General features: G+C 58.7%; 3 protein-coding genes across 3 annotated transcripts; 1 reads left to right on the top strand and 2 right to left on the bottom strand.

Moving 5' to 3' along the window:
* Positions 1–1,839: 1,839 nt before the first annotated feature.
* On the top strand, positions 1,840–7,356 carry LOC102849358 (chromosome unknown open reading frame, human C7orf50). Its single transcript, XM_006889725.1, has 5 exons — positions 1,840–1,917; positions 3,375–3,515; positions 5,060–5,268; positions 5,622–5,703; positions 7,168–7,356. Exons 1-5 carry the CDS (start codon positions 1,840–1,842, stop codon positions 7,354–7,356), a joined length of 699 nt encoding a protein of 232 aa, XP_006889787.1.
* A 1,740-nt stretch (positions 7,357–9,096) lies between these two features.
* LOC102848954 (cytochrome P450 2W1-like) lies at positions 9,097–14,278 on the bottom strand. Its single transcript, XM_006889724.1, has 9 exons — positions 14,075–14,278; positions 13,451–13,613; positions 13,077–13,226; positions 12,592–12,749; positions 10,974–11,147; positions 10,559–10,697; positions 10,226–10,407; positions 9,653–9,794; positions 9,097–9,287 (listed from the first exon to the last, which is right to left on the bottom strand). The coding sequence occupies exons 1-9, from the start codon at positions 14,276–14,278 to the stop codon at positions 9,097–9,099; spliced, it is 1,503 nt and encodes a 500-aa protein (XP_006889786.1).
* A 2,029-nt stretch (positions 14,279–16,307) lies between these two features.
* LOC102848541 (ferritin light chain-like) lies at positions 16,308–21,902 on the bottom strand. The gene is made up of 2 exons (XM_006889723.1): positions 21,373–21,902; positions 16,308–16,548 (listed from the first exon to the last, which is right to left on the bottom strand). The coding sequence occupies exons 1-2, from the start codon at positions 21,900–21,902 to the stop codon at positions 16,308–16,310; spliced, it is 771 nt and encodes a 256-aa protein (XP_006889785.1).
* Positions 21,903–24,076: the final 2,174 nt, after the last annotated feature.

Here is a 24,076-nt window from a genome sequence, read left to right as displayed (position 1 = left end):
GCTGAGTTACAGCAGGCTCTAGTCTCAGGAATGCCACCTGGGCCAGCCAGTATACTGCAGCTCGCCATGCAGGGCAGGGCAGAGTGTCCCATGGATACTGTCTTCTGGGCTGAAGCCAGCTGCAGGTGGCGTGGTGTCCACCCCAGGCTGACTGATGTGTCGCTCCCTGTCACTGCATCATGTGGACATGATTGGAACCATCTCTGCAGTCAGTTCCCTGGAGGCCTTGGCCCTGAAAGCCATCCAACTCCTTCTGTCCATCTCTTAACTTTTCAGGACTGTTACATCAGTGGAGTCACACAGCACATGGCCTTTTGTAGCTCATCCTTGTATCAGGAGCACTTCCCTAGTTGCTGCTGGGCAGTGACCACAGGACCAGTGACCGAGGCCATGCCAGGCTGCCTGCGTCATCTCCCTGCCTGGCTCTGGGGAGGCTCCTTGGCAAGATCCACACACAGTGTGCTCCCATCTCCAGGATGAGTGGCCGCAGCACTTGCCTGCCCTCCTGCTGTGTGTGCATGGACGTCTGTGCTCATGTTCTGCTTGGGCTGCTTGCTTTCTCATAAGTGGTGTAGTCCTGCGGGAACCCATGCACGAGTCCTCCTGAGCTCCATGTCCTCCCGGCCAGGACCTGCTCTCCACCTTTCACAGGGCCCTTCTCACAGAGCACACAGCCTGTGGATTTTTCCCTTTGGCATGGAATGGGCATCCAGCGTCCTAAGACACCCATCTCTACCAGAGGGATGTGGTATGACAGACAGAAGACAGCACTGACCCTCCTTTCCCTCTACCCCTGGAGCCAGACCCTCTTCCAGGCCCTGATGTGCCCAGTGTCCAGGCCCTCGTGTGCCGAGTGTGGGCTGCCTAGCCTGCCTGGACCGGCCATTCTCTCAGCCTGGGTCTGGGGGTTCCAGGCGCAGGAAGGTGGGGTGAGGAGCGTGGGACGGCAGCTAAGCCCGCATCACACCCCCACTGTGCAGGCAAAATCTTCCCCTGAACACACTGGGGTGCCAGCCCTGAGGAGGGTCCCGAGGGTGGCTGGGGCTCGCAGCCTGCCACTGGAGCCAGGTGGACACGCTTTCATGTCACCCATCCTCGGCTGATGATGCATACCCCTCCCACATAGCGGGTCCAGTGGTCAGTGCATCGCTGCCCTTCGCCTGGCTCCTCACGGTAAAACCCAGGGGCTGCGGATTGCAGCTGCTCTGTCCGCGCACCCCTGGGGCCACGCCCACCTGGTGACCACGCCCGCCTGGGGAGCCCGGGCCCTCCTTCCGTCTCCGCCCAGGCCAGTTGAATCTGGTTCCGCGGCGGTGGGGCCAGACATGCGCGGCGCGCGGACTCAGCGGGCATGCGCGGGGCGCGGGCATGCGCGGGGGCTGCGGGCGGGTTCGGCTGGCCCGGGGCGGCAGGCGGGTAGGTTCCGTGGCTTCGTAGTTGGTACCGCTCGTGCTCTGAGTAGAACTCACTGCCTGCGTGGCAGAGGTCGGTGCCCTGGACCCTGGAGGGGTCAGGCGGGCTGAGAGCGGGTCCGACAGGGACGGGACCCGCGGGGACCCCCAGCCCCTCTTAGCTGGGTCGGGGCCTCCGTGCGGGCCGAGGGCTGGCCCCGGAGGAGGTCTGAGCCTGGACCGGTGCTGCGGCTCCCCCAGCGCCCAGGACTGGGGGACCCCAAGGCCAGACCCCACCGTGGGTGTGAGGAGGGGCCCGTCCGACAGCCCCCCAGCCGGACGAGCACCCACCGAGCGCTGCAGCTGCGTGGGCAGCCCTCGGGCCAGTCCCAGCTTGGCCACTGACCAGCCCTGGGAACAGGGGCCCCTTCCCCCAGCAGAGTGTGCCATGGCGCTGACCCCCAGGAAGCTTCAGCCCAGCCTAGTGGGGGCCCCTGGTCAGCGACGGAGTCCTCATAGCCAACACGTAGGTCCCCACAGTCAGGGCGCGTGGTCCCCATGGTCACAGCGAGTGGGCCACTGATGAGCGACGGGGTCCCCACAGTCACTGCGTGGAGGACCTGCTAGGGCACTTAGGGCCTTGGCTGCAGGTGACACACTCCCTTGGTGCTGAGGAAGCTCTGGGGCTGCCCGCCTGCATGGGAACTCTTGCAGAGTGGAGATCCTTGGCAGTGGGGGTCCCCACAGACAGCCGGTAAAGGCTGTGTGGTCAGTGCCTGCGGGGCGTCCCTAGCTTGGGCATGGGCTCTTCTAGAGCTCTGCCATTTGAGGGCTCCCTCGAACCAGGACAGTAGAAGCTGGAGGTCCCATCCCACTCAGGTAGCCCTTAGCTGGGCAGCAGTGGTGGTGTTTGGAAGGAGTCTTTGCCCAAGTGTCATGTGTGTTTCACACCGTGAAGGTCTGACTTCTGTGAAGACGGTGAGTCCGTGCTCCGCAGTCCGGACTGAGTAGATCAGAGTCTGCAGAGCTTGGGGGGCAGCACCAGTGCCCGCTGTGGCTCTGTGAGGCCGGACGTCTTCCAGCAGGACCCAGCACCTGTGCACTTTCAGGTCCAGGCAGCTGCAAGTGAGCGAGTTCCCAGCCTGGCCCAGCGTGAACAAGGATGGTGGTGGAGAGACCTGAGGGGCCATCTCTGACCCACGAAGGGGCAGTGGGAGGCGGGTGTGCTGCCCTCAGCCCATCCTCCAGAGCTGTGGCCTGTGCCCCGCGTCCCCCAGTGCCAGCAGGTGGACTGTCCCTCTTGTTAGAATGTTTCTTACCACCACCCCCCCCGGTGTGAGAGGTTAGCTCTGAGAAGGCCAAGTCCTGTGTCCTGAGATAGCACCGTGGCCACCATGGCCCTGGCCACTGCTTTCTTGCTGCTGCTGCTCCTCTGGTGGAGCTGCATCTGGTGCTTTCTGACTCCTGCTGGGTTTGTCACACCGGCCAGCATGTATGACTGCAGCCTGCCCGAGAGGACTCCAGCCCTAGCAGGAGCTGAAGCTGAGGCTCCAGGGTGGCCCGGACGGGTGCCCCCATGCCGTCTTTGTTTCCTGAAGGTGGATGCTGGACCACCCTCACTCTGTGATCATGGGCTGCTCTTGTGTGCGTGAGCTGCGGGTTCCCAGTGTGCATCATGTCCCTGTGAGAGAGACTGGAAAGCCCCTCAGCCTTTGGGGACTCACTGAGCTGTGGGCTCGCCTCTTGGCATGCATGTCACAGCACACCCACGGTGTGGCCAGCAGTGGGTGCAGCACCGTCCCACTGTGTCACTGTGCTCAGCACCGCCAGGTGCCTGGCGCTCAATGGGGCCCCTCCTGACCTTGTCCAGAGTGATGCCACATTCTTGGGCCCATATCCTTCCGTGGCCCATGCTCCATCTGTGTGGACTCTCACCATGAGTATGGCTGTACCTCACGTGTGAGCTGTACCTGCTCGTCTAAGTGCCTTACACAGAAGGTGCACAGTCTCCCAGGCCCATGGACCCTGCGCTCGGGCAGCACCCGCGAGGACACCCAAGGCCCCGGGTGCTGGGACCCCGAGACGGCCACTGTCCCTGTCCTCCAGGAGCTCACGTGTCAGGCTGTGAGCTCCCCGAGGGCAGAGCCCGCGTCCGCCTCCTTGCAGCGCCCAGCCCCGCAAGGCCCTCACCCCAGGGCCAGCATGATGCCCAGAGCAGCCCACGTGTACCCTTCCTAGGCTAGGGGGAGACAGGTCCCTGGCTGGTACATGCAAGGGCAGGGACCTTGTCCAAGACATGGGCTCCCTGCCTGGAATGTGGTGGCAGGCTCCCTGCTCAGATTTGTGGGGATGGGGGTCCCTACCTGAGATATTGGGGCAGGATCCCTGCTTAGAATGTGGGATGGGGTCCCTGCCTGGGTTTTGAGGTCTGGGTCCCTGCTCAGATCTGTGGGGATGGGGTCACTGCTTGGATCTATGGGGCCTGACCACATATTGCCTGTCAGCCCTGGGGTTACAAAGAAGTGATGGCAGCCAGGGTCAGCTGTGTTCTCGGTGGGCACCACTCAGTGGTCCACGGACACCATTCTCTCCACCTGTGGCCAGAACCAGCCCTGGAGGGAGGGGACCCCAGGGGATGTGCTTGGTGGCAGGCCTGCACATCCTCTTCCTCTGAGAGTATGGATGGTCTCTGGATGGGATGCTCCCTGGTTGCAGTTGGGACACCTGCTGGCCTCCGCTGCTGACTACAGAGTCCTCGCTTTTCCTCCCGCGGGCTCCCACAAGCGAGCATGGGCCCATCCCCTTGCGCTCACCTTGGTCCCCACCCCCTGCCTGGCCTGAACTCTCCACTGCTCCTCGAGGTGACAGGGACACTGAGGCCACACTGCATACAGGGGCTGTGTGTCCCAGACCACCTCTAGGGTCGCCCTGGCCGAGGGCAGGGACCAGCTCTTGTTTTGGAAGGTTCTGAGGGGGGCATGCTAGGTAGAAGTGCAGGGGCCTTCCTGCTGGACATGGGGGAGGGGAGGGGAGGCTAGGTTCTGCAAAGACTGGAAGGTACAGGGTGAGGGGGACCCCATATACCAGCTGGACATATCCTCTCACGTCCCTGGCCAATCTGAGTAAATGCTGCTGCCCAGCTCTTCCCTGGAAAGATCTGATGGGAGACAGCTGCCAGGTCACAGCAACCCTGACCAGAGGAGCATATCTTTCTTGGGTTTCCTTTCTTCAGGATGAGACCACAGCCTGGTATGGTGGACATGTGCCACAAAGGCCCTTGCTGTGGGAAGATAGGAGGACCCAGATCCACAGGGTCCACCTTAGTGGTCAGCTCAGGCCAACCAGGAGAGGAGGGGCCAGGAACCTGCACTGGGGGGGTCCCCTGCTCTGCAGACCCCTGCCTGGTGACTTGCCTGCACAGGGCACATGGAAGGGACGGTGGCTGGGGAGTGGGAAGACTTCAAAGGCCCCCACTAGGCAAGCCTGTCATCGAGGCCACAGGGGGCCCCTCCAGGTGTTCCGCTGAGTGGTGGGATCTGGCCTTTCAAGCACCATCTGGGGCCTCTAATGACCGCTCCCCCAGCATGCAAGGCCCTGTGGTTACAGCCTCGCAGGCCATGCGTGGCCCCCCTCCTCACAGGCCTGATGAGAATCTTCCCCCACTCCAGGGCTCTGAGGCCAGCCCAGCACCTTCCCTGTCCACCGAGGAGCAGCGGGCCCTGGAGCGGAAGTTGAAGAAGGAACGGAAGAAGGAAGAGAAGCGCCGTCTGCGGGAAGCGGGGAGCTGTCCTGCCCGGAAGACCCCTGCTCCACGGATCCCCACTGACCCCACACCACCGTCCTCAGGGGCCACACTGGCCCTCGACTACCTCTGTGGGTAAGGAGACTCCACCTGGTGCCAGGATAGGGTCCATGGGGCCCGGGCAGCAGGCTGGGTCACTGTTGACTGCCCGCTCCTCGCCAGGGCATCGCTCTGCAGAGGTGGCTAGTGTCCAGAACACTGAGCATGGGCGGGAGGCCTGGGTCCAAGACTGAAGCAGAGAAATGTTCCAAATGTCCCCCCCTGAGAAGTGGGCCCAGGCCTGAGGGAGGTCACAGGGTTCCCCTCATCCTCCTCCATCCTGGAGGTGGACATGGGGCCCACCCCTCCCCTCAGGGGAGGGCACAGAATCCCTCCATCCTGGGGAAGGACATAGGTCCCCGATCAACCTGAGTTACTGGCTTTTCCAGTTGGGCCCAGAAGCGCCAGGACTGGAAGTTCCAGAAGACGAGACAGACGTGGCTCCTGGTCCACATGTACAATCCCGACAAGGTCTGTGTGGCTGGAGGGGGTCTCCAGGCGGGGAAGAGGGTCTCACTCTGGTCATTCAAGTGTTGTCCCCACATGGCTGGGATGGTGACCATTTGCCCTCAAGGTGGCGGGAGGCCTGGCCCTTCAAACCCTGAAGGAGTGAGCGTGTGGGCGCCCAGCAGGGCTGTCCAGAGTTGGGGCCGTGAGTGGAGGTTAGGGTGGAGTCTGCCGCCTTGGTGAACCGCACACACTGGGGGCTCACTTGGGAATCCGACCCCCAGCAGTACCACAGGCACCGCGACATTAGCATGAGGGTCACCGAGAAGACACGCGTGTCCCTCTTCGGGGCAGCAGTTGATGCTGCGGCTGTACCGTTGGCACTAGCTGTGACCATCCCTGTCCTCGACAGTGTGGTGGTTACCACGTGGGAGTCCTGGGAGCCTCAGGTACATGTAATGGAGGTGCCCGGCATGGCCCAAGGCAACTCCTAAAGGGGAGGCCTTTAGACCAGACCTAGAAGCTTGCCTGGACATGCGGTCCTACTGTCCCCAGCTCATTCACTGCTGTCCTGTTGCTGCTAAGCCCTGGTGACCCTGTAGGACCCACAGCCACTCGTGAGGGTCTCAGGCTGTGTATCTTAGGGGACCCACCTCATCCTCTTGTGGGTTCGAACCACTGACCTTTCAGTGCTCCAGTAGCAGCATCCCCCAGGGCTCCTGCTGGCCCAGTGCTCCACGGATCAAATGATGTTCTCACCAGCTGACCACAGTTGTTGAGGTTTGCTTCTGTCCCCAGGCTGGGACCACGACGTGCTGGTCACCACAGCTTGGACTTCTCTCTAAGCAGGCTTTCACCCACTTCCCATCTTTACTCACGCCTCTGGAATCTTCTGGGCTCCCTGCAGTGGGGTCCACTGGGGGCCCGGGGTCTGCACTGTCATCGGTGTCTGTACTGCCAGCTGAGCTTCACACCCCAAGGTCCACCGTCATCCTCTGACCTTTACCCTCTCCCGCAGCCAGTGTGTTTATCCCGTTAGAACAGGCCCCTCGGACAGGCACAGGCTCAGGCCCAGTAGGGTCAGATCATCTCTGACTCAGCGCCCTGGTAAGGTAGGGCAGAACTGCCCAGGAGGCCTCCAAGGCTGTGGTCTCCATGGACCGTCTTCCTCCTTTGGTCAGCCTGTGGATTCTAGCCCTCAGTCTTTGAGGAACACCTGAGGCTCTGTGGGTTGCTGGGGCTTGGAAGCCCATGATCTCTGCAGGATCCACCTGGGCAGAAGCCGAGCCCCTCCTCAGGCAGAAGACCCTCGAAAGCATGATGCCCAGGGGCTGGTCCCACCCACCCTTCATGAGGTCACACCATCTGGGCAGCCTCCCTCCATCTCTGGTCAGAGCACTAGGTGCAGACCTCAGTTCTCCACAGACTGGCTCTCAGCCCAGCCCTGACTTCATCAACCCAGCCCTGACCCTCTTCTCTGTCCCCTAGGTCCCAGATGAGCACTTCCCCACTCTGCTGGCCTACCTGGAGGGGCTGAAGGGCCAAGCTCGAGAGCTGACAGTGCAGAAGGCTGAGGCCCAGATGCAGGCGTTGGGTGAGGGGGCCACCGACGGCCAGGACTCCCTCCTGCTAGGACAGGCCCACCGCCTCCGCCAGGTGCTACAGCTCCTGTCCTAGCTCGGGGCATCTCCAGCCACAAGGGTGCAGTGGACTGCCTGCCCAAGGGGCTCGGAGCTGGACGTGCCAGCCCTGCCCACAGAGGACACCACCTCCACCTGAGCCTCAGACTGCGAGAGCTCACGTCTGCCTCTCCAGAGCTTGCAGTGGCTGATCTCAGCCAAGTTCTGGTCCACCCCCAGGACGCCTGGCCCCAGGAGGCAGCTCAATGCGAGAAGTACCCATTCTTCCTCAGGGGTGTTCTCAGAGTGGACCCCGTGCCGTGAGATGGGGGTGACCCATTTTCCAGGACCCCAGGCCATGTAGGCGAGGCCCAGGGCTGTGGCTGCTCTGTCCATCAATATAATAAATGCTCTCTGAGAATCACTGTGTTCCGTCCACAAGGTCACCTCCTCTTCCCGTCAGGGAGGGGGGCTCTCTCCTGCTTCCTGGCCCTGGAGTCAGCTCTTTTGTACTGGGGAACCCCCGCACCCCTGGCCCTGTCCATGCACAGTCATTTCTAAAGCTCAGGCGTTTAACAGGCAAGAGTGCAGACAGCCCACAGTCCCCACCAGCCTCACACAGCTCAGCAGTCGTGCTCCCTCAGAGGCTCCCGGGAAGGTCTGGTACACCCATGCAGAAGGCTACCCCAGACCCATGTGCCCACATACATGGTCAAGATCTGGCTGACAAAAAGGCTCATGGTTTCAAATGTCAGAGCCGAGACCCTCATCACCAGCCCCTGCCATGACCAGGCCACCTCCAGGTCTTGGCTGTGCACCTCTGGGGCTGACCCTGACTTCCCTGCTAAGGGACCAGCAGGGAGGGTTCTGTGCCAGCAGTGACACCCCAGCACCCCAGCTTGGAGCCACAATGGCAAGCAGGCCTACTGATGGCCCAGCCAGCTGGCCTGGCTGCCCTGCTTCTGCCCCGGCCTCAGGCTCGGAGGTGGTGGCAAAGAGAGCCTGGGGGAGGGGTCTCAGAGTGGGCTCCTCAGCCCTGCAGCCCACCTCATCCAGAGGGCAGCCATGTGGGAAGACCAGCCTCACTCCATGGGCCCCCATGCCCCACACTGGCCCAGCCATCTCTAAGACAAAACCCAGAGCCCCATGAGATCACGGTCAGCGGTCAGGTGCTCTGCTGCATCTGCACAGGTCACTATAGGGTCCCCCTCATCCATGAAAGGGTGTTGGTGGCCAAGAACTTGAGCCAGTCTTTCCCAGATAACAAGCCTGCAGCTACAGCCCCACCTACAGACACTTTGTCTAAGTCCAGAGACCACATCTAAGTGAGTGTGTCAGCATCTCAGCCCCAGGACCTCCGGCAACACCAGGACCCTTCAGGGCTCTCTGATGCACGTGGGCCCTCTGGATGTAGCTGCCCCACTCATCTGTACTGGGGAACTGGTACCCCAGGACAGGTACAGAGGCATCCCAGGAAGGTCCAAGCTTGGGGACAGTCTGGCCCTGTACCCTACTCAGCCTGGGGCACCCCTGCACTCTCCCAGCATCACCACATTATGTAGGTCAGCCTCATTTCCCAGCCTGTGGTGGGTAGGATATGGGGGGGCCAGGGTACCATCGTTCCAGGCAGAGAGCTCAGGTGCAAGGTTCCCTCAAAGTGCAGGGTGGGTGTGGGGGATGGGTTCTCCCAGCTCTCTACCATGCTTTATGGAGGGGATAATGGGTGCATAAGCCCTTGGTTAGGGGGTGCATCCTGTCTGTCCCTGAGCCCGTGGAGAACAGGATGGAGGCATCCGCCTCAGCGCCTGCGACGCACCGCACACAGGGTCTGGGCAGGGGGCCGCATGGTGAAGGCTGGGGCAGGGGCAGTGTCCAGGGAGGCCAGGGGGACACCGGGTGGGGGCTGCAGGCGGAATCGCTGGAAGAGGCCAGTGAAGAAGAGAAATAGCTCCGTCCGTGCCAGACGCGCTCCTATGCACACTCGGGCTCCTGCAGGAAACCAAGGCCCAAGTGAGGCCCCTACGTGCACTCGGGCTCCCCCGGGAAACCGAGGCGCAGCCGGGGCCCCCACACACACTCAGGCTCCTGTGGGAAAGCAAGGCACAGATGGGGTCCGTGGAGAGAATGTCCTCCCTGTAGGGCTGGCCCACCCCACAGTGTGGTCCAGGGGTCGTGAGGCGTAGCCAGCAGGCTGGGCCGGCATCTGGTAGCTCTGCAGACTCCTGGCCCTGAGAGTGGCTAGGTGGCCCCCACCTGGGAGAAGCCCAAATGCTCCGAGGGTGGGGGAGGGATGGGCTTCTAATGGCCATGTGCCTGGGCTCCCCCACAGCCCTGACTCCCCATGTGCCTGGCACCTGCAGAGAAAGGCAGGAAGGCTGCCCGCTTCACAAACTGCCCATCCACGTCCAGGAAGTGGCCAGGGTTGAACTGGTCAGGGGTCTCCCACTGCGTCTTGTCCAGGAGCACAGAGGCCAGCAGAGGGATGACAGGTGTGCCCTGCGGGGCGCAGAGGTGGTGTCAGCCTGGCCTTCCTTCCCAGGGCCACTGCTCACTCTTGCTGGCCCTCAGTGGAGTGTTGGGTGAGGGGCCTGGGGACCTCCCGAGTTAAGGTGGGTGGGGTGGGGGCTGTGCCTGACAAGGGTGACGTCACCCTCCTGTTTGCTGGAGGCCCTGAGCACAGCACTGTCCAAGTTCTTAGACCATCATGCCCAGGTGACCCAGGTCCCACAGAAAGACACTACACAAGGATCCCCCATCACACAGTGAGAACCTAGACCCTCTAGTTCTCAAGTCCAGCTATAGGGTGGTTGGGGTTGAGGGCTGCCCAGCCCTGCCCTGAACTCCATTCTTGCCACCATCTGGGGAGCCTTGAGAGCCCAGGCACCACCCTGAAGGCAGGCGGGGATCCTCAGAGGGTTGTGATCCACCTTGGGGAGCAGGTAGGTGCCGAGCCTGGTGGGGGCAGCAGTGCAGCGCGGCACGTGCGGCAGGAGGGTGATGTACCGCTGGACTTCGTGCAGGACTGCACTGGTGTAGGGCAGTGCTGCCTGGTCAGTGGCCCGGGGCGTCCGGGGACCCAGCACATGGTCCAGCTCCGCCTGCATGCGGCCTGTGCAGAAGGACAGCGTCCTGGGATCCATGGTGACAGCCAGACCTGCATGCACCCCTAAACACCTCCCAGGCCCCCCAACCCCACCCTGGACCCTCCCACCCTCACAGCTAGTACTGCCTACTTCAACATGGAGGATGCAGGGACCCACCCTGTATGTCTGGGTGCTGGCCCATCAGGAGCACAGCCCACTGCAACGTGGCTGAGGTGGTCTCTGTGCCAGCCATGACCATGTCCAGGGTACAGGCCACCATATCAGCCTCGGAAAACGGCCCAGGGGGATCTCCCTCCTACAGGGTTGGGGATGGGGTTAGGTTTGGAGTTTTGGGTGCCCACCCTTCCCAGCACCTCCAAGCTCTGGGCTCCAGGAGTAATGGGGGCAGATCTTCCTCCCACAGCCAGGTCACATGGCACAGACGAAGAGACTGAGGCTCAGAGAGGCCCTCAGGCAGGAGGTGGGGCTTGATACCAAGGGGTATAGACTCCTCCCCTCGTGAGCTGGGGAGGCCTCCAGTAGCCTGCGGTCAGGCAGGCTGGGCCGAGGGAGGCCCCACGCCCGCCCACACCTGGCCCTGCTGAATCAGAGCGTCCACGTATCCCTGCACTGGGCCCCCTTGGCGCATGTGCTTCCGCCGCATCTCCAGGAGTGTCTCCAGGATGGCACGCACTTCCTCAATCTTGCGCTGGACGGGCCGGTGCAGCTGGAGCAGGGCTCCGAGCCACGGGAAGATGTTGAACATCTGGGGACAAAGGGGACGAGCGGTGGGTCAGTGCTGACCCCAGGACGCCAGGGCAGAGGACAGAGACTCACCCAGGGACACAGGGACCCTGCCACACAACCAAGGACAGGAGGGTCCCGCCCCCAGAACCAGATGGGAGACCCTGGGGGACATGGGGACCCCACCCCCAGGATGAGAGGGGAGAACCTGCCCGGGGACATAGGGACCCCACCCACAGGACCGCAGACAGAGCGACAGAGAGACTGCCCACAGCCCCAGGGACTGGGGACAGAGTGCCCCAGGACCCCATCCCCATATGCTGGACAGTTGGACTAGGGTCACATGAGCTCTGTGTGTAAGTCACAGCCCGGTGACCCCTTTTCAGACCACCTGAGAGAACACAACAAAAGGGATGCCACTATGGATATGCCTGCATCTGCCGCAGTCACAGAAGGACAACTGTATGCATCGCAGCCCCAGAGGGCCCATTGTGCAGTGGGCTCCAGCGCAGCCTCAGGAAGTCGGAAGGTGGGGGCTGGCACTCCCCCTCCACAGTCCGCTGCAGCTCGTACTTGCCCCCTAGGGCTGAGAAGAACTGACCCCAGCGTCTCCAAGGACGTTAAGGGAAAGGACAACCTCAGCTTGGTCTCTGACAGCTGGGGTCAGACCAACGCTCAAGGCGACCCTGTCCCTGCTCAGCCCCACTCCATCCTCCCTTCTCCCCAGCAGTCAGAAGCCCTGGAGCAGATAAGTACTCGGCTTAACAGAAAGGATGGTGGTTTGGACCCACCAGTTGCTCCTGCCATCAGGAAGGTCAGAGCCTTGAAATCCTGTGGGCAGTTCTTTGTCCCTCAGGGTCCCAAGGACTCAGGATTGAGCCCTGTGACAGCAGCTGGGGGAGGCATTCTGTTGGTACCTTCGGGGGAAGGTTGCAGAAGGTGCTGGCTATTCTGCTGTTCTAGGAGTCCTGACCTCCTGCGCCCCCATTCAATCTATGCTGACCCCTCTGGTCTCCTTCCTTCAGAGCAGGGCCCCTGTGGGAACTTGGCCAGGTCTCAGATGCTCTGTCAGTGTTAATACAGGGGAGGGTCCCCCTAGGAGCATGCTGGGAACTCCTGCCAGCACTTCGGCTTCCCCCACATCAGTGAGAATCAGGACCGAGGTGCAGGAAGACACAGACAAACGTTCAACTGTGGCTCCTAGAGTAAGTCCACAGTCTCCCTCAGCCGGGCAGCCGAAACCCACTGTCATACCTGGCAGTCTCTCCTTTCTGGAAAAGTTGGATGAACAGCTCAGGGCTGGGGGCTGAGATCCCATGTCCAGGCCTGACAGTGCTGGGGAACCTGAGCACTCCCCTCCCCCTTCGCCTGCTAAGCTGAGCAAGCAGAACCAGGGCCTCAGGACCCCCGGGTGCTGTGCCGAGATGGCCACCCCACCCCCATCCTTCTCGTGCCCAGCCCCTCACCTGCAGGCGAGGGGAGCCCAGCAGGACCATGACCTCATCGATTAGAGTCAGCAGGGAGGCAAACACTGGGTCTTGGTAGTCAAACCGCTGGCCGAAGAGGAGGGTGAAGGTGATATTGCAGGGCGCCCAGCCGAGCTGGGCCAGTGGGAAGGGCCGGCCTGCAGGAGAGGGGCGTCAGTGGGGAGGGGTCTAGGGAGGGCGTACCTGGTTTCCAGCAGGACCCAGGAGGGGTGACTAGTCCTCACATGTGTCCAGCCCCAGCATGGACCCAGGAGGGGTGACTGGATTCTGCATGAACCTGGGAAGCATTGCTGAGTCTACGTGGGGACCCAGGTAGAGTGTCTGGGCTCAAATATACCTGGGAAGAGGGGCACTCGGGCCTCACATGAGGGTGCCAGGCCCAAGTGAACCTAAGGGGGTGTGTGCCCAGTCCTCATGGAGATACGCAGCCCCTCATGGGCCTGGGAGGGATGCTGCCCGCTCACCCCCATAGCTGTCCAGCTGCTCTACAAGCCACTCCAGTTCTGTCAGGACCTTGTGGTCAGCAGGTGCCCGGCCCATGCCCAGGTGGTGCAGGGTCCGGACAGTGAAGTGACGGGCCATCCTCCAGCGAGGTCCAGATGAGAAGAAGATGCCTGTTGGCATGGCTGGTCAGCTGGGCAGCACCAGTCAGCTGGGCCTTGCTCCTCACCTTGGCAGGGTCCCCAGGGTAGACATGAACACCTGCTGGCTGCCCCTGGTGCCCCTGTCCCTTGAAGTTCACCTCTCTGTGGTTCCAGCTCCGGGAGCTTTGCCCCCCCCCAGCCCAGGCACAACTGTCCTTCGAGCCCCAGCCCCAAGTTCTTGGGCCCCCACCTACCCCTTCCTCCCTGAATGAGCTGGAAAATTGGGATGGGTGGCCGGTCAGCCAGCTCCTGCCCTGTGCCGGTCAGTGCGGTCTGCACCGCCTCGATGCCCGTCAGCACCACCGTTTTCTGGAGGCCCAGGTGTACTGTGAACACCGCCCCGTGCCGCTCTGCCAGCTGGGAATGGGGATGGATGTTGGCGGGCCGGCCAGTACGTGGGCTGGGGCCTCAGGGTGGGCTCGTGGGGTCTGGAGAGTGTCCAGAGGAAGCACGCCGTGGGCTGAGGCATGGAACAGAGTTGGGGCAGCCTGCCTCACCCAGACCCCCACCCTGACTGAGCCAGACCTCACCCACCCACCCAACGTGAACTGCCTACTGCAGACACAGCAAAGGAGGCCCTCCCAGAAGCCCTCCTGAACCACTTCTCCACCCTGGGCTGATCTTCCTGGGAGACCTCCTGACTCAATATGTCTGCTACCTGGATTTGGGGACCATGGACAGCTTGTCCCACTGAGGCCTGTCGGCCTTGGCTGCACATATGCCTGTAGGGCCCAGTGCTAGTCTGGGCGGGAAGGAGAGCACTGGCCAGTTGACCGGGCCCTGAGCTGCTGCTGCTGCTCAGAGCCAGCACCTCCTACCTCCATCAGCGAGCGGTCCAGTTGACCTAGGTCCAGCAGGTGCAGATTCCCCACGAGCGGCAGGGGCCGAGGGCCTGGAGGCCAGCGGGGCCCAGGGTGGAGGGCACGGGCCAGGCGCCCGGGGGAGCTGGGGTGCAGGGCGCGGGCCCAGTACAGCCCCAGCAGCCCCAGCAGCCCCAGCAGCAGCCCCAGCAGCAGCTCCATGAAGACGTGGTTCCTCACGTATCCCCACGACCGCGCCTGGCTTATAGCCCTGTGCAAGGAGGGTGTGCCTCTCCCCACCCCACCAACGCCCCAAGAATGCGGTGAGAGCGGTTTGCAGGTGCAGCTCAGCTCGGAGCAGCAGGCTCGGAATGTGGGGGCACCTCAGGCTGGGGGGCCCTGAGTCTCACTCCTCCTAGAGGACAGGAGTGGCCACCCGTGTGTCCCTCCCTGTCCTGTGGGGCCACCCATCCTGTCCCCACTTCCATCTCCCTCTGCCAGACTCATGGGTTTGAGGCCCAGCACAGGAGCACTAGAGGACCCTCCCTACTTCCGCCACGTGCTCACACGTGACCAGCAGGCTGTCCAGCAGCAGAGGCAGGGACTGCTGGACAGAAGGCATAAGGTGACCACCACGAGGTGTTTGTGTGTGCCCAGTCATCTGGGGACCATCTGCAGTCTTGAAACCCCTGATGGCCATGGGCGGGGACAGACAGCTGCTGCTTGAGGAGAGGTCTTGGCATGATAGGGACTGGTTGCCGGCAGCACCGAGGCCAGCCCTTCCTCCCACCTGTCCCATCAGGAGGTCCAGCCTCACTTGCATGCCCCCTGAGATGTGGAGCTCACCCCTCACTCATGGGGAAGCCGAAGGAGATGTCGACTTTCAGCATCCGTTGCTAGCTAAGCCTCATGGGTTGGGGTAACTCAGCAGGCACTCAAGGAGCACCCACCATGCACTAGCCCCACCGGAAGGGAGGACATGGCCACACAGGACACCGTAGGGCTGCACCCCTTCTTCCAGAGATCCCTGGGTGTCGTAGGAAGAGGCTGGAGCCCCACGGGGCCTGGGAAGGAGAGTCAGGACTGGCCCTGCTGGAGGGACAGGATGCTGGAAGCACACAGTGTGGATGGAGGTGTCTGCCCTGAGCACATCCAGCAGGTGGCTGGAGGGGGCTTGGGCAGGGTTCTAGACGGAGATGCTGTGGCTGGCTGCCTCCTCCAGAAAGGAGGCCTTGGAGCTGCCCAGGAGGGGGGCTTGGCTCCAATTTCAGGTCCGGTGCCCACCCTGCAGGACCAGGCAGGAGAGGTGAGCAGGCGTGCACACCTGGGCAGGACTCTCACCTGCAAGGCCTTTAGATTCTCCTGACAGCCGAGATGGGGCAGTGGTTATGTGCTGGGCAACTGGTCAGCAGGTCAGAGGTTCAAATCCACAGCAGTCCTCAGAGGAAGGTCCGTGGACTATGGCCTGGAGACTCCTGCTGTTTTGCTCCAAGGACACTTAAATGCTCGTTATGCAGATAGATTGAGACATCTGATGCACCCGTTTGCATGTCAGGGTTGCATGGGCAGGTGCTGTCTTGCTGCTCTGACTCAGTGACCTCACGAGCAGGTCAGAACCCCACATCCTGCCAGGTCCTCGCTGTCCCGGCCTAGCTCACACCCACCATCCCACCCCTGCCGTCCTTCTCATGAAGGGCCTTCCTCACCTTCACAGACCAAACAAGATGTCCTTCTCCAGCAACAGACCCCTTCTGACAACACGCCCCTGAGCTGTGGTCCTGCGTGGGGCAGATGGAGGGTCCCTGTGCTCACCTCCACACTCACCTATTCGGAGGAGGCTCTATCCCCATGCCCCACACTCACCTCTGCAGGACCTCTATCGTACCACCCTCACCTCCACGCCACTTCCTCCTTCCCCTACACACCTCTGCACTCACCTCCACGCCACTTCGCCCTCACCTTGGCAGAGCTCTGTCCTTCTTGGGGTTCCTATGAGGATCTTGCTGAGTCGTGTCAGGGCGGAGCTGACAGAGGAGTTGCTTGTGGATCCACACACAAGGAATCCCGTGACTCAGCCCAGAGGGGGGCAGTGTGCACCCAAGGGGGGCACGTCGGAGAAAGGCCCACTGTGGAAAGGTGCAGTTGTGGGCCCTCTGGAGCAGCTCTGCATGTGAGTCTCCAGGAGTTGGAGCCCCCCACCAGCCTTGTGAGCAGGCTGTTCCCCAAGGAGAGGGGCCTTTGGTGATCACAGCTACTGGGCACCTCGTCCCCCCAAGTGGAGAATGGAGCAAGTGCCACCACTCTGCTGCAAACAGGTGATTGGCCAGCGGTCCCGACACCACTGAGAGGGCTGGCCTGCAGCGTGGGCCAGGGTCCCTGGGGGCTGCCACAGGTACATGGGACTTGTTGGGGCACACCACCCGGGCTGCCAGCTAAGGCCCTGCCCTGTGGGCCCAGCAAGTGGGTCCAGGTGGGCCCCAGAGCTGGTCAGCCTAGAAGGAAGAAGAGGACAGGGTAGAGGGCTCATCAATGACCCTGTCAGGACAGCATGATCACCAGGGCATGTGCCCACACACAGAGGGGAGAGCTGGGCTCCAGGGAGCGGGCCACCAGGCCTCTCCCCCTGAAGCACCCCTGGCTGGACAAGAGCCTGCAACCTTATTGCAGTCTAGAATTTATGTCCCCAGCGGCCATGCTGTGACATCAGGAGCTCCTAGGGCCTCATGCACAGTGAGGCGGGAGGGGATCCCATGCAGACATGTCCAACAGCCAGCAAGGCCGCTGGACAGCAGTGGCACGAGGAGGTCCAATGTGGCTGGGGCAGGTGACTTCGTACAAAGCGGCCATAGCACTTTCTCACAGGCCACACGTCCTTTGTGTAGCGGGCCTGTGGGTGACACTGCTTATAATTTTCTGCTGGAAGCCACTGCCACCAAGCCTGGGTCAGCCATCCTATAGGGGCTTCCCTTCCTTCTCTAACCCTCTGCTTAGCAAGCACACTGTTATCTTGCAGGTGCTGGCCCTTCTGGACAGCCTGTGCAAACATGTGGGTGAAGCGTCTTTCTTCGAGCCTCTAGGGAGCACTCTGGCTGGATCTCCTCAAGACTTTGGCCTGGCCTTGCCCTCTGACAGCCTGTGTTCCATTCAGGGCTCTTTGCCGACTGCTGTTCGTAGGGGGAAGATACCAACAAGTGGGTGAGCCAGCGGCCACTCACCGCCCACAAGGAGCAGTACGTGGGTACAAAGACGTAGGCCCTCAGCATCTGGGGAGGGCACAGTCAAGGCCATTCTTTCATGCTACCTGCTCATCTCTCTAGCAAAGCAGCCTGTGCCCCCAGCACCGAGAGAGCGAACGCTCCTTGTTCCCACCTTCGAGGCTGGATGGACGCATGACTACGGCAGGTCATGGCACCGGACTTCCCAGGCTAGACAATAAAAGGGCCGCGGCTTGCACCAGCTCTCCAGGAGCCGCACCACCACATGGCTAGGAAGCCACCAAGCCTGGGCCAGCTCATTCCACAGCCTGCTCCTGGCCATGGAGCCACCACGGAAGCCGTCGTGCTACACTGATGACTTGCAGCCTGGCCCCCAGGTCCACCCAATCTGCAAATTCAAAAGCAAAATCAACTCCTGCTGCTTTTTAAGTAGATTGCTTTATTATTATCACTGGAGACACAGCAGAGCACGTAGTCCACAGGGTTCCGTGCACGCGGCTCCTGGCACCGCTCACCGTCCTCAACCTTCTCCCTCACTCACTGACAGAAACCCACGGGGCTGGAGGCTTTGCTGCCCATCTGGGCTGCTGGTGTCAATTTGGTCCCTATAGACAGTTCACAGAAGAATGTAATGCTCAAGGCAGTCTTTTGTCATCTGGTTGAGAAGGAAGGGGAGGAAGACTCAGCTGACCACCGAGAGCACCACAGCAGGACTGAGCACCAGGAGGACTGAGCACCAGCAGGACTGAGCACCAGGAGGACTGAGCGAGGTTTTGAAGTGTGCAGTTTGTTATGGAGATGACTCGATAGCACCTAATCCACATTTGGTTTAAAGAAGGTTTCAAAGGCTATTTTGCTTGTTGTGGAGCCAAGCAAACTAAAATTCATAACAATCTCAACCTCTTCACCATCCATCATGATGCTGCCAATCAGCCCAGTGGTGAGAATACTTGTTTTCTCCAATCCATATTGAAGGCTACAGTCCTTGACCTTCAGGTCCTCCTCAGTTTCAACAAGTAGGGTTGTGTTATCTGTGTAACAGGATGTTAATGAGTCTTCCTCCAGTCCTGATGCCACATTCCTCCTCAAACAGCCCAGCCTCCCAGGTAATCTGTTCTGCATATAGATTGAAAAAGTATGGAGATAGGACACATCCCTGGCGTACACCTTTCCTGATTTTGAACAATGCAGTGTTTTGGTTGTTGGGGTTTTTTTTAAACTTTTAAAAATTGTATTATTTTTACGTGTACCGTCAAATCAGATCTGACTGGTACAGGAGGAGATTGCCCCCTCCTTCTCTAGCAGAGCATCTGGTGGATTTGAACCACGTACCTCTGGAATTGCAGTTCAGAGTCTTGCCACTAGGCCACCAGAGCTCCCTACAATGCAGTGTTTCATTGCTCTTTTTTAATGACTGCCTCCTGGTCCAAGTGTAGGTTTCACGTAAGCACAATCAAGTGTTCTGGGATTCCCATTCTTTTCAGAGTCAGCCACAGTTTGTTGTGACCCATACAGTCAAATACCTTTGCACAATCAATGAAACACAGATAGACATTGCCCTGGTGCTCTCTGCTTTCAGCCAAGATCCATGTAACATTGGCTATAATATCCCTAGTGCCATGACCTCTTCTAAACCCAGACTGCATGTCTGGCAGTTCTCTGTTGATGTGCTGTTCCAGTCATTTTTGGATAATTTTCAGCAGAATTATGCTATTTTATTTGGAGTTTTGAAAACTATCTTCATGTTGCTCTTGTTGTTTTTTCGTGCTGTTGAGTCACCTGTCATTCATAGTGACCCAATGCACAACAGCCCTAAACCCTGCTCTGTCCTGTGCCAATCGCACTGCCTCTGACACACCTACTCCCATTACCCAATCACTGAGTCAATACATTTCATCCAAGGTCTTCCTCTTCTGTGCTGTCCCTCCACCCTTCCAAGCATGACATCCCTCTCCAAGGACTGGTTCCTTCTTGCAACATGTCCATAGTATGTCAGATGAAGCTTCAGAATCCTTGCTTCCAAGGAGCAGCCTGGTCTCACCCTCTCCAGGACAAACCTGTTCTCCTAGCAGTCCATGGTATATAAAATTATCATAGGTCAGTAATTTTTTTAGGGAGGGGTTCATCAAGTCTCTGTGGGTTGAGAAAGTCTGGATTCCAAGAGAATTTTAAATTCTGTCCTACATTCTCTCTGCTTTTGATCCAGATTATTCATGAGAAACTGTTTTATGCCACTGAATTGGGTACATGGGTGTCTAACTGTGGAGGGTTCACACACCGGCTTTGCCACCAGTAAGAGCTGGCCGGCCCCATGTGAGCACCCCTTCTTCTGTGTGCGGGACACAGGGAAAGCCAGCTGGTCACTGGAACCGTCCACTCATTTGAAGAGTATGAACTCAGCACCTTTTCTCAGCTCCCTCATCTATTCAGCAGCCAGTGTCAAGGTGCCTGCCAGGTAAGACCACCCAATAACAGTGCTTCCTCTCCAAGGTGGTCAGGCTCTGAGGGGTTAACCAGATGGCTGAGCGGACCAGAGCTTTGAACCAGCCAGCCACTTCGAGGAAGGAAGATGAGGCCTTTGCCCTGTGAAGGTCCAACCTTGGAAACCTAATGGGACAGTTCTGCTGTGTCCCGCAGGGTTTGGGAGCAGGAAATGACAGGATGCAGAAAAGTGCCCTCCCCAAGAGGTGTTGCGCAATCACATGCAGCCAGTCCAGTTGTCAAGCCCAGTCATCAGCCCTCAGCACTCTCCCTGTCCCCAAGGAGAACTGGATAGTGAGGCTGGGGCAGCCTGTGGGGAGGGTGTCCTTTGCTAAGTGCTGTCTGGCTCGGTGAACCGGTGAACCGGGTGATAAAGCTCCTTTGTCTCCAGCCCTGGGAGCATTAATGAGTAACCAGCACAGCCCCTGCTCCTAGCGGCTCAAAGGTTGTCTATGTGACAAGAGCAACGTGCAATGTCCCCTTTGTAGTTTCACATGAGGCCAGGGCCCCAGTCAGGTGAAGCCTGGGCAGCTGGGGCCCAGGAGTCTGAAGCTATGTGACGCTGGAAGTGAGTCACCAGGAGGCGGGAGCTGAAATGGGTTCTTGGGGGGGGGGTGCTTGAGCTTCAGAGTTGTAAATTCTGGAGTTAGGCCTTTCCGTGGGGGTCCCTGGCACTGCAGACAGTGAATATGTCCACCTGCTCACCCAGAGGCAGAAGTCCAGGGGTCACAGGCTCCCCAGAACAAAGGCCTCGCGTTGTTCCTGAACAGCCCACCCTGAAGATACCACAGGGCACGGGAACAGGTGAACAGGTGTGGTTCTGCAGTGACATGGGGAATGGCAGAAACAATACACTGCAAGGATGTGTCACAGGGAGGTCAGGTCACCAGCCACCTTGAGACGGGCAGGGCCCTGCTGCTAACTACAGTCTGGCCGGCTGAGTTCGCCAGAGGAGCCTTGGAAGATAAGCCTGGTTATCCCCTCCCTGCCATGTGTCAGTTAGAACTCACTGTGGAAGAGGTTGTAAGCAGGGGTGGAGACCATCCCTCTCCACTGAGCCCCTGGCAGATTCGGAGAAGTGTGGCCTCAGGGTTCATGCCGTTCCTCATGGACTAGGCCTCCAGAAACAGAACCACAGTTGCTGGGCTGGGGCTGCAGCCTCAGCAGAGCTCGCTCAGGTGGAAGCCGAGTGGGGACCCTAAAATCTCTGCACTTTCAGGAGGTTGTGTCCTTTCCAGAACCATCTACTGCTCTGTGCTTCAAGACTAGCTTTTCTTAGGGCTGTCTTGTCACCCTGATCCTGTCTCCCCGAGGCTGGGGTCAGGTGGGTGATACCAAGAATGTGACTTCATTGACCGCCCTGAACCATGGTCTCTTCAGCTGTAACATGGGAACCTGTCAGTCCAAGTTCTGTGGAGAAGACATAATGCTTGTGTGTGTCTTTTTTTGAGGGGGGTTGTTTGTTTGTTTTTTAGCTGTTGCAAAAACAGCTTTATTGTTTCATTTGGTCCAAGGTTTGGGTGAGGGGCTTCTGGGGGATAAGGTTCTATATCAGGGTGGGATAGAGAAGCTTGCTGCTGATGGCAGGGGGATGCAGAGGTCCCCCCTGCAGGTCCCCACAGGGCCCAGTCATGCTTGAGGGTGAGACGCTCAAAGAGATACTCGCCCAGCCCAGCCTGGGGGCCGCCCAGTCTTCTAATGTTGGCCAGATGGTCACCCATCTTCTTCAGCAGTTTCACTTCTTCGTCCAGGAGGTGGTTCTCCAGAAAGTCACAGAGATGGGGGTCAGTGTGGGCGGAACCTACGGCATGCAGATCCAGAAGGGCCTGGTTTAGGTTCTTCTCCAAGGCCAGCTCAGCTTGCATGGCGTCCAGGGTTTCACCCCACTCATCCTGGGATGGCTTCTGGATATCTTGGAAGAGGACTCGCCCGCTGCGCTGGTTCTGCAGCTTCAAGAGCCACTCAGCACCCTCACACTTCTCCTTCACCAACTCACGGAAGTGTCCCACGTCTTCCAAGCCCACGTCATCACGGTCAAAATAAAAACCCAGAGAGAGGTGGGTGTAAGAGGCCCACAGGTGCAGGTTGACCAGACGGTTCACGCCAGCTTCTGCTTCGGTGGAGTAATTTTGACGGATCTGAGAGCTCATAGTTGGTCGAGGTTTTGGAGCTAACAAAAAAAAAGGTATTAGCAGGTCCCGAAAATAGGAGGTGGTTGAGATGGTCCCGAGGTTATGCCTGGAGATGAAGTGGAGGGTAGTCAGAGGCTGGAAGGGGAGAAGTCACCGGGTCTGTTCCGTCCAAACACTGTTGAAGCAAGAGACAGATCCACGGGACCGCTGGGGAACTCGTGTGTGTCGTTCTTGAGCCTATGTCACAGCTGGGGTACGGACTCACCTTGTTAAGGGTCTCCCTCTTCTAATTTACAAAGCATAACAGGAAGCTGGACCCTGGAGAAAGACACAACATATATACAGAGAGACTGGTGTCAAGCAACTGCTCCCTTAGTTGTGGTTTTTAGGTGCTGTCCCGTATGACTCACAACGACCCCGTGAACAATATGTCTGGACCCTGTTCTATCCTGCGCCATCTTCACACTTCCTGACACACAGGAGCCCATTGCAGCAGTCATCCTGTCAGTCCACCTCATTGAGGGTTTTTCTCTCCTTCGCTGACCCTCCCAGCAGCATGCCCAAAGTATGTGAGAAGTCTTATGATTTGGGCCTCCAAAGGACACTCCAGCTGCACTCTCCAAGACATTTAAAAAAAAAAAAATTATACTAGTTTATTTTAAAAATTTGAATACATTGTTTTCCACAACATTTTATTTGTTCTCTTGGCCTTCCATGGGATGTTCAGTGCTCTTTCCCAACACTGTAATGGAGCGAGTCCCCAAAAAGATCACCGAGCCAATTAGCCAAATTAACAAAGTTTATTTTGAGTTCAAACCCAGGCTCCCGCGTGCTGACACAGCAGCATCCACCCGAGAGCCCCAAATTGATGTCTGCCCCTCCTTTTATACCTTTGCTACTCCCCTGCCCAACCATACACACCATGATTGGCCACCCACAGTAGTTTGGGTATTTGTCCACCTTCAATTGGCTAGCCATAGCTCAGGGAAACAGTTTGGAAACCTATTTGAATCTTATCGGTTACTTCAGATGCAGGAATGCGGAAAAATCCCTTGTGCCCTTACAAAGAAGAAGAATTCCACTTTATGGCAGCTGATCAATCAGGGTGGGATTTACCACAGGTGGGGGTTGTTTGTTTGTTAAAAAAAACCACTCAAGCGGGTGGGGTGGGGTTAACTGTACTTTACCAGAAACTGAGTTTCTGATAATTGGTCCTTTCAAACACTATACCTCAAAGGCATCAATTCCTGTCCTGTCATCCTTAATTACTCTCCTGCTCACAGATGCATAGCAAGTGAGCAGAAAGATTATGGTCTGAATCAGATGCACTTTAGTCCTCCAACTGACATCATTACTCCTCAATAATTTGGAGAGGTCTCTAACTGCAGATTTTTCCCAGTGCAATGTGTCACCTTATTTTGACCGCTGGAACCAAGGGTGTTAATTGTGGATCCAAGCAAGATGAAGCTATTCACAATTTCAGTCCCCTCTCCATCCATCATGATGTTGTCTATTGGCCCAGTGGTAAAAATATTTTCTTGACATTGAGATGCAATCTATATTGGAGGCTGCATTCTTTGATCTTTTAGAAGTGCTTCAAGCCCTCCTCACTTTCAGCAAGCAAGGTTGTGTCATCTTCATAACGCAGCTTATTGATGAGCCTTCCTCCAATCCTGATGCCACACTTCTCTTCACAGAGTCCAGTTTCTTGGACAATTTGCTCAACATACAGATTGAATAGGTATGGAGAATTAATAAAACCCTGACACAATCCCTTCTCAATTTTAAACCATGCAGTGCTCCTCTGCTCTGTTCACACAACAGCCTCCTGGACCAGGTCAGGCTCCGCATGAGCACAATCAAGTGCGCTGGGACTCCCATCCCCCAATGTCAGCCACAACTTGTTATGGTCCTTAGTGGTAGAGGTTGATAATCCCAAGTCTGTGGTCAGGTCTGAGGCTTTGCGTAACTCATGGAGCTGAGGGACTGACAAACCCAAGCTCAGTAGGTCAGACAGCAGGCTGCTGGGTTGCCAGGTTGAGGAAAATCTCAAATGAACAGATGAGATTGAAGGGCACTGACTCAAGTCCCAAGAACTAGAGGTCAAGGACAACAACTTAGATAGAGGACCAGAAGGAGCAAAAAGCCAGAGAACTCTGGCCTACTTCCTTAATTGTTGAATGTAGGCTACA

The sequence above is a fragment of the Elephantulus edwardii genome, unplaced genomic scaffold, assembly GCF_000299155.1.
Source record: "Elephantulus edwardii isolate Elephantulus edwardi_28Jun2011 unplaced genomic scaffold, EleEdw1.0 scaffold00080, whole genome shotgun sequence".
Lineage (NCBI taxonomy): Eukaryota > Metazoa > Chordata > Mammalia > Macroscelidea > Macroscelididae > Elephantulus > Elephantulus edwardii.
The sequence above is the reverse complement of the archived record's forward strand: the minus strand, read 5'-3'. Positions and strand labels throughout refer to the sequence as shown.